Below are 17,391 nucleotides of genomic sequence, written 5' to 3'. Positions count from 1 at the left end.
TTCTTTTGACTTCCTTGAACAGTGTTCGAAGGATGAAAGTTATTCATGGAGTTACATCATCAAACACATTTCACCTGTGTAAATAGGTAATTGCTGGGCTACAAATCTGAAGATCCAGGCACTGATTCTCCATTCGTTCTAGAATGTTTCTGTCATTTGCCACTCCTTTCACATTCGACAGTGATGTGTAATTGTGAAAAATACCAACTTGCATCATGGTTTGCAGTCTGTAGGTCCACTTACGACAATGTGGACAGGTCAGTTAAAAGGCTGTCCCCAGGAATCTCACATCTCTCTTGTGAGAATGTGTGTGTGTGTGGGGGGGGGGGGGGGGGGGGTGAGGTGAGTATTGGGTTCCAAGCCATTACAGTACTTCTTCCTTGCTTGTACTGCTATCTTACACTGTGACTATATCTTTTCTCAGACTTCGTCTATATGGCAGAATTCCTGCTGATGACCTAGCTGCCTTGCAATATGTTGAGTGTAGCTTTCTCATTCTATTTCATTATTTTACACCACCTGTTTCAGTTAACTTATGTTTGCTCTCCACATCAGGGCTTGGCCTCCACCTTTTGTGAATTTTTGCAGAACTGTGGGCTGTGTGAAAAAGTGGTTGCTGTCCAAGAACCACATTTTGCTTATGGCATTCTCCAACTCTTTGAAGTTACTGTGCGTTATGTTGGAACCATACTAGTCCCAAGAGAGCATGTGGGTGGATCTGTTGATTGATTCGCATGGATGTCGTCAGTTGAGTGGATTCCTCTCTGTACTACATTGGAAGCAATAGCAGTTTGCGTGTGTAGGACCCCAGTGATCACCATTTTATAATGTTTATTTACCCCCCATGTAGGGCACTTAAGTGCCTTGAGATGTCTACCATAATCCAACTACTACCCCCTCACCCCCCCCCCCCCCCCCTTTTTGGGATTTCAATGCATACCAAGGCTGTAGCGCAACAGATAGTGTTCCATATATGTCTGTCTATTGTTGATGAAGGCCTTAATGGGTGAAAGATATTGTGAGAGTCTTTTTGTTGTGCCTATCTGCAACTCGGCATCTCTGCTATATGGTCAGTAGCAACTGTCCTTCTCATAATATTGTTACATTCCATCATGATTTCCCATTGTTTGATATAATGAAACAAATATCAGGTCAGTAAGTGCGTGGGGTTAGGCTATGAAAAATAAGGTGTGGTAAAAAGAAGGGCTAACTGTATCTAGAAGCAACTAAAACAAAATAAATTGGAGATGAATGAGGCAGCTGGAAAAGGAGGTAGGGTCATGAGTCCCAGACTCAGCATGCAGTTGGAGAGCCCCATCCCAACCGCCCCATCCTTGGCTACAAAAGTAGTTCAAATGTTGTATCAGATAATAAAAATCACTTTCACAGAGAGAGCAAAGAACAAGTTCAAATGTTCATAAGTCGTCTGCCAGCATAAAAGGTGAAGAATTTGGAAGGCCATGTTTAGCATGAAGAGCCCCGAGTACATGAGCTGCTGTTAGGAAGGCTCTGAAACCACAACTTGGAGATGACTTGTTACATACAATAAAACTATGGGTTAATTTGGTATGGGTAGGACATACAATAATATTCTTTTGCTGATAGTGTGGAGTTTATTAGAGGAGGCTGTAGCCCAACAGATAGTGTTAAATCACTGGGTGAGGAGCTGCAAATTGGCATCAGGGTTTGTCAAAGGGAATTTTGGGTCAGTAATCACTCTCTAGCCCAACAGTCTGGCACTTGATCCCTGGGATACCCACACAACCTGCGACTCACAGAAAGGTTACTGAGCAGGCGGTATGACTAAGGCCAGAAAGGAGGTGATGAAAAGTAGACATCACACAGTAGCATGAGTAACCTCTATCAGTAATCTTTAGGCTGCTCAATGACTCACAAAAACTGTATGTTGTGGGAAGTTCGTTTAATAAAATGTAGGGCTCTATTGTAGAGTAAAGGAACACACATGGAAAGGTCTTGGGAGTGACAAACTTTAGATGATTCTTGAAACAGTTTCGTCCTAATTCATGGTCTGGGTTGGAACCAAGTGGGGAAGTGGGGTGGGGGGGGGGGGGGGGGGAGGTGTCAGGGGAACACATTCTATAGGGGTTGAGTGGAGGTCCCAGCAGAGTACCTCAAGGTACATTCCAACTGATAATCCCAGCCAAGGGCAGATGCCAGGGGTCGATCCCCCTTGTATGCAATAAGAATTTGATAAGTTGGATGATTACAAAATTGTCAGATGGTGATCACATATTTAAGCAATAGTTGGTACTGTCAGAACTGAAGAGATAAGTTTCCATGCTTCTGCAAGGAGACTGTCTACAACTCTAATCTGGAAAGTGTCAGTGCTAGTCTTACTTCACACCGATGGACTACATCCAATAATTTCAAAGCTGACAGTGCCACCAACCCATAAGCCTGGCAACCATAGTCCAAGTGGGGTGATACCAAGACCTGGTAAATACAGAGGAGAGCAATGCAGTCTTCACTCGAGTGGTGTGTGCCAGAAAGTGGAGAGTGTTAAGCTTTTGCATGCAGCTAGTCTTTAGCTGAGTAATACGGGGCAGCCATGTAAGCTGTTTATCAAATAGGAATCCCGAATATTGGGAGTGTGCAACAACATTCAAGTACTGGGTACCTATGTACATGTTGAAGTTAGATTGGACCATAGTACAACAGCAGAAATGCATGGCTCGCATTTTTGCAGAAGAAATGTGGAAGCCATGGGTAAGGGTCCAAGAAGAAGCCCTTCAGAAGGACTTTGGAACTGACATTCAGCCAAGGTTACGTATTAGAAGTGATACTAATTGCAAAAGTCAGTGGCATAAACCATGAGGGGTAACCACTGATCTGACAGAAGTTCCTAGCCCATTGTTGGCAATGAGGAGGAGAGTAACACTCAGCATGGAACCCTGCAGGATGCTGTTCTCTCGGACTCACGGGGAACTGATTGTTGTACCAACTGTAACATGAAACAACCAGTGGAATAAAAACTGACAAATAACTGGTAGGAAGCCTTAGTGTGAAGCCACTTGAAAGTGATCTGGGTGGAGTGTGAAAGATGTTGCTCGAGATGTTGCAGGGCCCTTCAATAATCCTGTATAGCTATTGGTGTTTTTGGTCCAACATGGCACTGGCCACCGCAGTGGCAGAGGGGTCACATAGCAACCACTGTAGTGAGGCCACAAGATTATGGGAAAGAGATCGTAACACTGACAGCTGAAAAGGTGCCATGGGCAGTACTGAATTGGGTACAAGTACCACCATTGAGGAGAGACAGCTCAAGATCAGAAAGAAGCAGATCAATCAAAAGGCTCCAACCAAACCCTGTGGTAGTTCCCCCACTTCAGTTCTGACAGTACCAACTATTGCTCAGTTATGTGATCACCATCTGACAATTTTGTAATCATCCAACTTATCAAATTCTTATTGCATACAAGGGGCATTGACGCCTGGCATCTGCCCTTGGCTGGGATTATCAGTTGGAATGTACCTTGAGGTACTCTGCTGGGACCTCCACTCAACCCCTATAGAATGTGTTCCCCTGACGCCTTCCCCCCCATGCCCACCCCCACCCCCCTTCCCCACTTGGTTCCAAACCAGACCATGAATTAGGACGAAACTGTTTCAAGAATCATCTAAAGTTTGTCACTCCCAAGACCTTTCCATGTGTGTTCCTTTACTCTACAATAGAGCCCTACATTTTATTAAATGAACTTTCCACAACATACAGTTATTGTGAGTCATTGAGCAGCCTAAAGATTACTGATTGAGGTTACTCATGCTACTGTGTGATGTCTACTTTTCATCACCTCCTTTCTGGCCTTAGTCATACCGCCTGCTCAGTAACCTTTCTGTGAGTCGCAGGTTGTGTGGGTATCCCAGGGATCAAGTGCCAGACTGTTGGGCTAGAGAGTGATTACTCACCCAAAATTCCCTTTGACAAACCCTGATGCCAATTTGCAGCTCCTCACCCGGTGATTTAACACTATCTGTTGGGCTACAGCCTCCTCTAATAAACTCCACACTATCAGCAAAAAATATTATTGTATGTCCTCCCCATACCAAATTAACCCATAGTTTTACTGTATGTAACAAGCCATCTCCAAGTTGTGGTTTCAGAGCCTTCCTAACAGCAGCTCATGTACTCGGGGCTCTTCATGCTAAACATGGCCTTCCAAATTCTTCACCTTTTATGCTGGCAGACGACTTATGAACATTTGAACTTGTTCTTTGCTCTCTCTGTGAAAGTGATTTTTATTATCTGATACAACATTTGAACTACTTTTGTAGCCAAGGATGGGGTGGTTGGGATGGGGCTCTCCAACTGCATGCTGGGTCTGGGACTCATGACCCTACCTCCTTTTCCAGCTGCCTCATTCATCTCCAATTTATTTTGTTTTAGTTGCTTCTAGATACAGTTAGCCCTTCTTTTTACCACACCTTATTTTTCATAGCCTAACCCCACGCACTTACTGACCTGATATTTGTTTCATTATATCAAACAATGGGAAATCATGATGGAATGTAACAATATTATGAGAAGGACAGTTGCTACTCACCATATAGCGGAGATGCTGAGTTGCAGCAACAAAAAGACTCTCACAATATCTTTCACCCATTACGGCCTTCGTCAACAATACACAGACATATATGGAACACTATCTGTTGAGCTACAGCCTTCTCTAATAAACTCTGCACCATCAGAGAGAGAATATCATCCTATGTCTTCTCCATACCAAATTAGCACCGCGCGCGCGCACCCCCCCCCCCCCCCCCCCCCCCACACACACACACACGACTGCAGTGTCAGGCAACTGAAACCACACTACGAGCAGAAGCACCAGTGGATGATGGGAGTGGTGACTGGGTGGGGGTAAGGGGGCAGGTGGAGTGGGGAGGGGGAGGGATAGTATGGTGGGGGTGGCGGGCAGCGAAGTGCTGCATGTTAGACTCAGAGAAGGGGAAGGGGGGGGGGGTAGTGGAAAAGGAGAGAAATAAATAGACTGAGTGTGGTGGTGGTGTGACGGCTGTGTAGTGTTGAAATGGGAACAGGAAAGAGGCTGGATGGGTGAGGACAGTGACTAATGGAGGTTGAGGCCAGGAGTGTTACGGGAATGTAGGATGTGTTGCAGGGAATGTTCCCACCTGCGCAGTTCAGGAAAGCTGGTGTTGGTGGGAAGGATCAATATGGAACAGACTGTGAAGCAGTTATTGAAATGAAGGATATCATATTTGGCAGAGTTTTCAGCAACAGGGTGGTCCACTTGTTTCTTGGCCACAGTTTGTCGGTGGACATTCGTGCGAACAGGCAGCTTGCTGGTTGTCATGCATACATAGAATGCAGCACAGTGGTTGCAGCTTAGCTTGTAGAACACGTGTCTGGTTTCACAGGTAGCTCTGCTGTTGATGGGATAGGTGATGTTAGTGACCGGACTGGAGAAGTGGTGGTGGGAGGATGTGTGGGACAGGTCTTGCATCTAGGTCTATTATAGGGGTGTGAGCCATGAGGAAAGGGATTGGGAGCAGGGGTTGTGTAAGGATGGACTAGTATATTGTGTAGGTTCAGTGTATGGCGGAATACCACTGTTGGAGGGGTGGGAAGGATAGTGGACAGCATGTTTCTCATTACAGGGCATGAGGAGAGGCAATCGAAACCCTGGCGGAGAATGTAATTCAGTTGCTCCAGTCCTGAGTGGTACTGAGTTATGAGGCGAATGATCTTCTGTGGTCAGATGTTGAGGCTTTGGGAGGTGGTGGGAGACTGGAAAGATAAGGCATGGGAGATTTGTTTTTGTATGAGGTTGGGAGGATAATTGCGGTCAGTTAAGGCTTCAGTGAGACCCTCAGTGTATTTCAAGAGGGACTGCTCGTCACTGCAGATGCGACGACCATGGGTGGCTAGACTGTACACAAGGGACTTCTTGGTATGGAACAGGTGGCAGTACTGATGTAGCTATCTTTGAGGTGGAGGTCAACATCTAGGAAGAAGGCTTGTTGAGTTGAGGAGGATCAGGTGAAGCAACATATCATAGTCAATTTTCTGCTAGAAGACATTTTTATAAGAGATTGCCAAATAAATAATACAAAATTGTTAAAAGGAAACATATTTAAGACAAAATTAAAGCAACTGTTAATTGATAAGTGTTCATACTCCATCAAGGTTTTTTAATATTATTGTGTATAATTTGTCTTTACTTCTAAACTTTTTTTTTAATGTTCTTGTTTTTGTAAACTGACTATGCCCATGACTGTTAAGTTGTTATGGACAAATAAACCATTTATTTATTTATTTTTCATGACAGTACCCAAATGGAACTTAGTTTTGGAATCCTGTTTGTCAGGAAACTGAATTACATTCATAGATTTGTAAAATAGTAGCAGATAGTAAAGGGAATATGGGGATCTAGTTATTCATGTGTGTGCGCGTGCATGCACACACACACACACACACACACACACACACACACACACACACACACACACACACACACATACACACACAACAATTAACTTGACAACTTTTATTTTCTATTTGCAGTAATTAGGCAGTTCCTAGAAGGAAATCCAGAGGCAGTAGTTTGGACAGAAGATGATTTTCTGTCTGCCTCTTCTGTTTGCAGATGGCAGATTCACGTCTTTGGACAGGATAACGGTGGTAAGTTGTGATGTGTCTTGGACATTTTCTGTACAAAACAACAGTATGCAAATTTATGTCATAATTTTTTAACATTACATTTAGCCCAGCATTTTTTGATAAATAGTTGTGAGTTTAAGGAGCAATTATTGTATACAAGCACTATGTCTAGCACTTTTGTGTATCATGTCTATAAATATTATTTACTGTATGAAAGCAAAGGTGTACCTGTCAACATGTATTTTTACAATCTCAAATGTGTTCACTTTGTTCAGTGGAAGTAACTTATTTACAGTTACATAATGTTTGTTTAGCACTTAATTGTGGGAATTAAGATACTGATGCAGTAGAATTCTTGTATTTGACAAACACAATGCAGAAGAGGAATACAAACCTCCATATCTTACTTTTTTATGCACACATCACAGTTAATGAAATACACATGTGTGTTTTGATGCCTTTGTCACAGAAAGAGTAACAGAGTTTCTGCATTAAAGAGATGCAGATTAGCAATCTAAAATATAACTAGAACTATTACTTACTCTGTTCTCCACATGACTGCCCTGATTGAAACTTAATGTAAATTGCAGATCATGTTTAGACTTAACTAATTACAGTACAGATGGAACTTTAATTTTGTTGCCTTCCTCCATTCTCAGTCAGCAGGTGACAACTGTGAGGTACTGTCTGTTGCTGATAATAAATCTGAGTCAGCATGACCACCTCTTTTGTATGTCTCTAGACTACCCGATGAACAACATATGGTTTGACGGATGGGTGGAAGGAACGAACTGCAAGGCAATTGAAATAAGTATTACACAGATTGTGCGTAATTAGTGTTAAACAACCATCAGGAAATTTTCTAAGTAATCATCATTGTAATACAGTATGGCAGTCAGTATATGAATTATTTCATGTGAACTGCCCGTTGTAACCTGATGACAGCAACAATGTGTTGTCCCTTGCTTCCAGAAAAAATATATATCCTCTGGTTTGGAAACATTTAAAAGGACTAAACCAGTGTCTTCACCACATTTGTGATAGCCAATGCAGTAATATCTTTCCTGCTGCAGGCAAAATGTGTCAATGTCCTACCACAACTTCATTAGTTTATTAACACATGTCAGAAGAGTTACAGCATCAGATGACATATCATATACTGGGTATTTGGAAATCCCTGTTACAAACTTGAAGGACTTGTAGAAGGAAGTGAGTAGAAAATAATTTGAATATGAACCCATGTCCAGAAACTTAGCGTTTATGTTCTATAATGGTTTCAGTTCAGATGTTTAACTCGTCCACTTACACTTGTGGAATTGAATTAGGTGTGACGCAGTACAATTATTAGGTAACAATTTGAAAGGAAGCTTAATGAAACATCCATTTATCACTTAAGCAAATTTGTTAGTATTAACACAGAAACATTGTATGTTTACATTACTGAAAAACAAAAAAGAATCCAGCATAGTGTACATACAGAATGTAATGTTTGAGTGTTAATACAAACAAATGTGCTCAAGAGATAAATGGATGTTTTGTTAAGATCCATTTCCAATTGTTACCTAATAATTGTACTGTGTCTCATCTAATTCAATTCCCCAAGCAGAAGTGGACAAGTTAAACATCCGAATTGAAACTGTCATAGAATGGAAAAGGTACATTTCCAGACATAGATTCCTATTCAAAATATTATGTACCCACTGTACTCCACAAGCATTGGTAGCTTATAACAGGAAAGTCCAAACACCTTGTATATAGTGTAGTGTTCATCCCACTTTGATACTGTACATAGGAGGATGTACTTAGAGATACAGTGTAATAATGACATTGAATTTGTATCCTGGAGATGCAAAGTGATGTTGGTTGTTCATGGTGGTGACATATCATATTTGCTGAAGGGAATTATGATTGAGTCTTCTAATTCTGAGCTACTCTCCTGATGGAAAGGTGCCCCCTAATTATTTAAGTTTGAGGGTACTGAAGGCCCCCTACATGTATGAACCAGTATGCTATACAGAAAACCTCATTTGTAATTTCTGTTGCAAAGTATGTTAATCTCTTTTCTAGAGCCACAAATCCCTGTTAGCACTCAAATATGTGATAAAAATAACAAACTAATTTGCCATTCTTACATTACATGCTTAACAATTTCTGCAATTAAATAAGAGTATGCATACACAAATATGAGGTTCAACATACAAATCACAGCAGGTGAATGATAACTGAAAATAGGCTTTTTCTAACCAATATCTTTTCTCGTAATTAAGCTATTATAAACCTCCATTTTAGCATATATAAGATACATATAACACATCTACACATCTTGTTAATTGCTTGAGCTGATTAACATCAATAATTATTTGTCACTTCTCTTCCATTGCACTCTTTCACTTACTCATTTTCAATTATACATTATGACTTATACACACATGTGAGTGTGAGAAGTTCATAATTACTGCAGTAATGAGACTTTCTGAAATTTGAATATTATTTGTAAATGGTAAAGATGCTCTCAGTCCAAAGGGTGGTTTGAACTTTGCAGGACTTTACTAGGCATGGTTCTATTTGTGGTGATGTGTCCTTGCCTTTCTGTGACCTTGAAATTTTTCACATTAACAATTCATTACCAGAGGTGACAGAAGTGGTAAGTAACTGAAACAAAGTCCCAGGACAGAATGAAGATCAATCTCCAGACCTTTCATAATCAGTCTGTTACCTGTAATTTGCCTTTCTATGGGATTCTGAAATACACTTCTGTTCTTAGCATTACTTTACTATTTCAAACTACATTTTTGAAACAACTGTTATTATAGCAAAATTGTTAAAGTGGCTGTCAGAAGAAGCAAACTGGGTACTTTACTGCAGCTGGTTTTTTGCCGTTTGTAATACTACGCAGCAATGTTTTCAGTAGAAATTGAAAGAGGGGACACTTCATGTAAGCTGTGATAAAATGATTAGCAACAGTGGTACCAACTCCTGCCGCTAGCCCAACAATTTGGGATAACTGTGATACATAGCTCTTCACTTTTCAAGACATAGGTGTAATACAAGGATTGCTTAACAAATTTGGTAAGTTTCTATGAAATGGACATTAATTTTAACAAGTACATTGTTGCATGTAAATGTGGCTGTAAACAAAGTTTGAACCAAATGCATCAGGAAGTTACCTGTTGTGTGTATTATCTTACCAAAAAAAATTTATATGAAGAGTTGGTCTGCTGAACACAGTTACAATCATTCCTTGCTTGTAAACCCCCTCCTCCAACCCCCCCCCCCCCCCCCCTCCCCTAGGGGGCTCACATCTCTCTTGTGTGTGTGAAATCTTTCAGTGGATTTCAAACATTTTCATGACATTACAGTAGAGACATTTGTTAAATTTCAGTTTTAATTCAATTTCTTCGTTCGAGTCAACTGATATATTGCTTCCCACCACATACATATCGTATCACAAAAAGACCATGAAGGAAAAAATTAGAGAAATTGGAGGTCACCAGGAGTCGTACCAGCAGTGAAGTGATGGTTATTCTTACTGCAAAAATTCGTGATTGGAGGTAGGAAAAGGGGGAAACAGCTGTGGTACACAAACGACCCTCTACCACACAGCAGAAGAGAAAACAAATTAATGTTATGTTGCCATTAGCTTCTGAACTATGTTGAAAGCTTCAGATCTCTAGCTCATCTGTAGTTCTCATTATTAACAACTCCTTACTTGACTTACCTGCACCAACAAACATCTCATTTTGATGAAATTTTGGGCCCCTACTAGAACTGTGTTTAGTGGTGGTGGTGGTGGTGGTTAGTGTTTAACGTCCCATCGACAACGAGGTCATTAGAGACGGAGCGCAAGCTCGGGTTAGGGAAGGAGTGGGAAGGAAATCGGCCATGCCCTTTCAAAGGAACCATCCCGGCATTTGCCTGAAACGATTTAGGGAAATCACGGAAAACCTAAATCAGGATGGCCGGAGACGGGATTGAACCGCCGTCCTCCCGAATGCGAGTCCAGTGTGCTAACCACTGCGCCACCTCGCTCGGTCTGTGTTTAGTAATTCAAATCGTAACTGGACTATTTTTAGCTATACACTATACATCAAATATTGAAATAGCAAGTTAATTTGAAATCAACCATTGTGGAATCCCTGACAACTGGTGGTTATTTCCATAGAAGTATGAAAAAAACTTGTTTAACTCCAATATTTATCCTCTCATGGGAACATCGTAGTCTGCTACAACCTACTGGAGTCTGGGACATGGTTATCAACTTCGAAGTAATCTGTAATGGTAGCCTGTAACTCCCAGAGAAAAATAATTGTGAGCAAGGAGTACCTGTCACCGAAAAATGACTTACAGGTATGCTCATCTACTGATGGTCATTGCCACAGTTGATGCACAATCTGACAGTTATAACAATAGAGTATATGACAACTGCCACAGAAAGATAATTTAATACTCATCTACTAATGATTATTTCCACTGTTGCGCTAATTCCTTATGGTAACTGTACATAGTTAGATAGCACGAAACTGAAGTGACACTGTGATAAACAAATGGCACTCTGTCTGACCATTATTTCTGCGAGTTGTAGAATACGTTACAGGTAGTCACTCCCTCTGCTTTGTTTGTTTATCTGTAGTCAGGTCTCAGGAGATGCAAAAGTGTAGTACACACTTCAGTAAACAGATGGTGCCAAGCACTACTGGCAGTTAGAGAGCCTGTAGAGAGAGAGAGAGAGAGAGAGAGAGAGAGAGAGAGAGAGAGAGAGAGAGAGAGGCCAACGCCGCTACAGTGGCCATATTTGTGCCAGACTTCGGACAGAACGTTCAAACCGGCGATAGTGGAGTGCTAAGTCTGCGGAAATACCTCCGTCCCCGAGACAGAAACATGAGATGAAATTGCGAGAAATACTCAAGTAAACGTTTTTTTGAACGATTGAATGCTTACTGGATTAGTAATAAACACCGCTAGTAGTAAAATTTCCTGCCGTGAATGCAAAAATCATTTCGGACCTTGATATTTCTGTCTTGAAGCTTGTTTGGAAGACAGATCACCGCAATAACAAGAATGTAAACAACAAATATAGGCCCTGTGGGATTTGTTTTCCATCTCAAGTGCAAAACGTTAACAATATACCACACATTACGTTTGATAAAATCATAAGCAGTGTACCACTGTTTGAAGACAAGACAAAAAGTATTCATAAGACATTCTCATAGACTGAATGCTTCTGATGGGTAACTTCATCATTAAGAAACATTATTGATATCAGGTGATGTAAAATGCACTGCAGTAATGAGCTACTATAACAAGAAAACTAATTCTAACAAATATTACTATCTCAGTTCAAACAATAAATCTGCAGACGTGGTATGCCACAGAACGGAAGAGTTTTCAAAGATGATTTGTTCAGCAAAAGGTTTTCAGCAAATAGTGCTGACACATCCAAATACAAATTCAAAAAACATATGTTAATAATTTATCCATGTTGAAACTCAAGCGATGATAATAGTGAAACACAAAAAAGTGCCTTGTGTTCTGGTTCGCAAATAACCTAAAATTGACGTCACAAGTTTTCCCTTACCAATGAAGACTGGCGAATTCAGGCTTCAAAAAAACTTGGGGCGAGAAGCATGAAAATTTAAAGAAATGTAGTACATAAAAAATGAGTACATTGCAATACTTGTTGGTGTGATGGTTTTACAAGGAAACATGAACAGGCACCTGAAACTAAAAAGTTACTTCAGTGAAGTAAAGAAACAAACAATTTTGGTTACATGATTAACCTTTAAAAAAAATCTATGGCTCAATTATTACTTTTATTATAATAGTAATAAAGGTATTACCTTTATTATAACAATAATAATAGTAATAATAAATTGGTAGCTGCCTGTATTATGAGACTCTGTAAGCGATAAGATGTTAACAACACAAATGTGTGTTAATTCATGTTCCTTTACTATTACAATTGGGTGCGATTGCCAATTTTTATCTTTTGGTCATAATTCCTCAGCCTATTTCTATGTTAGATGACGCAGAATATATTTCCAGCCATTTGTCATTACAAAGATGACAGTAGTAAAGGATGAGTATTGCTCAAGTTTATAGCATCTTAAAGTGCTTCTCAGACAATTCAGGTGTCTTCAGACTTTGACTATGTACAAACCTATAATATACAATGCATTTATATCTGCCCGAACTTACCTCAGAATGGCTGTGTCCTGCATTCAATTACTTCAAGTCTTAGGTCACTTCCTCTTGACCGGACTTTACAGAATGCAACAAGGAGGAATAAATTATGAAACAAGAGCTTCATAAAGACAAATTTCTATTGGGTCTCATACAAATCGTGGGCATACCCTCTCTTTGCCACAGAATGTGAATATTCAGGTGGCAACCATCAGTGAAGAATTGCACCTCCCAACTGACCTATGCAGTGAATAGATTTGAGGTGGCCTGGAATTTTGATAAGCTGTTCTCAATGTCATCCTGTGTAGTTTCCTGTCCACATGGCCATTATCAACAGTACTGAATTAGATTAGATGCACTGGTCCATAGACTCCACAGTGAGGAAAAGATGCACATAAGGACAGGTCGGTGTTCAGCAGACAGAAAAAGCACTGAGGGGCAGACTGGCGCACAGAAAGGGGAGAGTGAGTGAGTGAGTGAGTGAGTGAGTGAGTGTGTGTGTGTGTGTGTGTGTGTGTGTGTGTGTGTGTGGGCGCATACGCGAGCTGCTCAGTGCTTCTTTCTCTAGGTACAAAAATTGAACTTAATTTGCATTACACACGTCAGTTCACACTATGGAATAATCTCCAGCAGGACACTCATAACAGTCTGTCCTCATTTTCATAAGGTGAGGCAGGTTTAACATCATTTAGCACTGGTTGTTTTATTTTATTCATGTAATGGGCAGACAGAAAACACTACCTTCACCCACCTTAAAGATTTTTTAGTCAAACACAGAAAGAAGAGGAAACATAGAACATAATGAGACTGAATGTATAAATGTGGAAGTACATAACATTTTTCAAACAATTATTTGATGAAGCATTTCCTGAAACATTTAATTATATTGTCCAGGAGTAAAGTGACTATTGGTAATGAGGAATTCTCTGGAAATTCAAAGTATCTTCAGACATATTAAGTACACACAAAATTACCCAAACTCATTACTTTATTTTCAGCATAACAAACAGATATATAACAAAGTGTACATCAGTAAGAATGTAGGCAATTAAAGGTAGTGAGTAAAATAGAATGCAATATCTCTATTTGTCAGTAATTAACAACAGATACTATTACTCTTATTAAGGCTTTAATGAAACAGCCGAAACAAAATCCATCATACGGTGCATAAACAATATAGACAGCTAAATATTTTAAAAAAGCTTTGTGTGATACTTAATCCTAAGACCTTCGTATATTTTATAAACAAATGCTTTAGCAGTGGTGAAACTTACCTATAACAGAATTTACTAACACAAGCCACTGTACACTATATAACGCTATGCTACCACTAGTGTTTGTGCTATTGTCTAGCAATAGGCAGTCAGTAATTTAGTGTTCAGTATTAAAAGTAAAACTCCTAGAGCTTTAAACAACAGTGTACGTGCCAAGAGAATGCATTAATAGGATGAAAGGGCTTTATTTGACGGTAGTAATATACCACTGATAGCTGACTACCAACCCACGACATTTCAAACACACTAAGTTTCTTCCTGTGCACACAGATTAGCTGGCAGTGAAAATGTAGGAAATTTCAATTCTCAGCACTGTCATCTTTCATGAAGACAGTAAAAACTATTCAAAAAACAGGCTTATGAATCACTTACAGCAGACTTCTCGGTAAAGAACAATTTGACTTTAGATTTAGAAAATGTAAAACATATGTGGTGGCACCATTTAACCTTTGAGCCATTAGACCAACAAATTTTGTTAAAGAAACTTGACATGCTTAAAATGTTGAGGATAGTGAGGAAATGGTTTCTACCCTACGTAGAAAACAGAATGGAATGGATTACTGAAACATTTAACTGGATTGGTAAGCATATCTGAGAACAAGAGTACGTAAACTTGGAGGATGCTGTGCATTGGATACAATACTGTTCAAAGTTTACATTAATGATTACATGTAAAGTACCACACTGACAGAAACAATACTGTTCACAGATGACAGCAACTTTTTATTTACTGCTCAGTCACCAGAAATGCTGAAGTAATAATTGTACCTATTTTAGCACAAACATAGGCAATAAATAACAGAACTACACAGATAAACTAAAAACAATGAACTTCAGGATAACAATGATTTCTGACCTTGTAAATCTGAACATAAATTATCTGAGTTCCAAACATTAAATTCTTCGCTGTGTATGTTGATGAGCAACTGATGTAGGACTAGCACATCAAATACCTTGAAATATAATGTATGCACTACAAATACTGGACCATCTATGTGACTCCTCATGGTTAAAAACATTTTACTTGTTTGTCGGAAATGGTGTTATCATTCTGAGATCTGATGGGACATGAAGCTTGTACTGGTCATTAGATACAACTGTAACACAGTCCTTCAGCCCAGAAAAATTTCAGAGCTGAAGCACAAGAAACAATTTCTTATAACTGTCACATGATACAGGTCAGATTTACTACAACTACCTAACAGTTTGAGCCAGTGCATGCATAGCAGAGGTTGTGCTGGCCATAACATGGCCAAATTTCAAGCATATATTCTTGTTCATTTTCAGACAGAATATCTTCAGGCAAAATCTGACAAACCGTTTCACCAATTTCAACTTAATTTTGTGGCAATCGGGAAACTGAACTCCTCGGATTTGATCATCGCTATGAAATTTATCAATGACAAACTGAAAACAGTCAAATTCTGTGAGTTATCAAGTGTAGGGCCAATATTCCTAAAAATCACTTCCATTTTCAAAAAAAAAAGGAAAAACACTCCTCTGAAGCATAGTTAAGGCTGTCGTTTTCCTGTCTGAACTGTTTCAAATTCACAAAAGTGCAATAATCTTTGGTATATGAAGCTACTACATTCAGGCACTTCTCACATAGCTTGTCAAATTTCATTGCCCTCCATATAACATATCTGATAATATAATTTAATGCATTTCTTTTGGTGTCACTTAAGTCATCCTCACAACTGGTTTCGTGCTCTTTCCAACCTTTTGGAAGCTTAAATACAGGCTGAGTTACAGATGATGTGGGGCGTGTAGTGGAGTGTTGGTCAAGAAAACTTGAAAGGTAGACAGAATCGCTAGTCATAGGATCCTTTGCCTACACCTGTGAAATACTGAGCAACACAAATAGTTTTCAAATTGTTTTGGAACTGCAGTGCTGTGGGAACCTTCTGAATACTTCCTAACACAGGAGAACAAATTTTCTAGGCAATCTTGTGTTAATCTAGCTGTCAGCAAAAATTTGTAATTATTCTTGTGTAAAAAGATTTCCTGCAGATCAAGTACACTTTGTGTGGACAGTCTCACACCATGTTCAACTGGTTTCGAGTGACCAAATTTTCCAATTTCAATCTGCTTAGTCATCATCATAACTTCATTCGGCAACGTGATAGCCTCCTTGTATCTATCTTGATTGAAGATGCTGAGGGCAGTAATTGGATGGCTAGAAGTCATTGTTGAAAACCACTTGTCAACTATCTCAACAAACCATGCTGTCATTCTGTATTTAGCAATATCAGTTTCAGAGGACATAAACTTCAGATCGCAACTGGTTTCGTGACTGAGAAAAGTATGTGCCCCAGAAACTTTCATTTTGGTGAACTTACTTGGTTCTATTACATCTGTTGTTAGCTTCGGCGCAAGTTTCAAATCATTGTCCTGATCAAAATAATGTAGTTCCTTAATATGATTACAGTCAACAACTGTGGATGGCAACTTATACTTGTCCCGTATCCTCTCAGGAATGTTTATAACTGTGTTGGACAGTAAACATTGTCTAATGTTTTTTAAAAGGTGTGGCACATCTGCAGTAAAGTATATTACCTGGATCTTTAGGATTTAAAATGTAATTCTGAATAACAGAGTTTTTTTCCAGAAACAATTCCAAAATGTCTCCACGTACTTTGATTTGCAGCACCCATATCTGATGTCACACACTGTGCACATAGTCCTATATGCTCACTGCATTTAATTATTTGTAAAATGATGTCACCCAAAATTTTACCACTTAGCTTACTTCCAGTAAAATGATATGCCACTACTTGCTTCCATCTGGAAGAGATACCGCCCAAAAGAAATACGCAAGCATGTGTGGCAACAGCTTCATGCCTTGAAAGGGTAGCATGGCCAGTAAACTCACCTGTTCCCACATCAAATTCCCTGCTTGGAGTAATTGACACTTCATCAAGCAGTAGAACACAGTCATGTTCTTTTTCACCCATACTTTCAACCTTTTCTTTGAGGAGTGTGAAGAGTTCGTCTAGAATACCAAGTTCAAATCTTGAAGTCTCCTCTATAGTGTCCGCAGTGATGGCAAAGCTGAACTAATTAAATAATCAAATCCTTTCCTGCCACATGCAAATTTCAACTGGAGAGCTTTTTTCACACTACTTGCTGACCATTTCACTTTTTTCTTATTTTAACTCTCCAGTTGATTGTCATTACACAATGTTTTTAGTTTATATGGAACTGAGTGACACATACTGTGGAGTTTATTTTTTAGTTGTGTATTCCTCAAAGAAAGACAACTGACCTCCTTCTTGAGAGCTGAAATCTTTCTCTGTTGAA

The 17,391-nt window shown here is 39.6% G+C and overlaps 1 protein-coding gene across 1 annotated transcript in view; it reads left to right on the top strand.

Moving 5' to 3' along the window:
- Window positions 1-17,391, top strand: part of LOC124555129 — a 274,513-nt gene that overhangs the window by 174,585 nt on the left and 82,537 nt on the right. Inside the window, exon 4 of the mRNA XM_047128941.1 lies at window positions 6,542-6,658. Within this exon, the coding sequence (XP_046984897.1) occupies window positions 6,593-6,658 (66 nt within the window). The 5' untranslated portion in view covers window positions 6,542-6,592. The remainder of the gene's footprint in view (window positions 1-6,541; window positions 6,659-17,391) is intronic.

This window comes from Schistocerca americana, chromosome X (genome assembly GCF_021461395.2).
Source record: "Schistocerca americana isolate TAMUIC-IGC-003095 chromosome X, iqSchAmer2.1, whole genome shotgun sequence".
Classification (NCBI taxonomy): domain Eukaryota; kingdom Metazoa; phylum Arthropoda; class Insecta; order Orthoptera; family Acrididae; genus Schistocerca; species Schistocerca americana.
The sequence above is the reverse complement of the archived record's forward strand: the minus strand, read 5'-3'. Positions and strand labels throughout refer to the sequence as shown.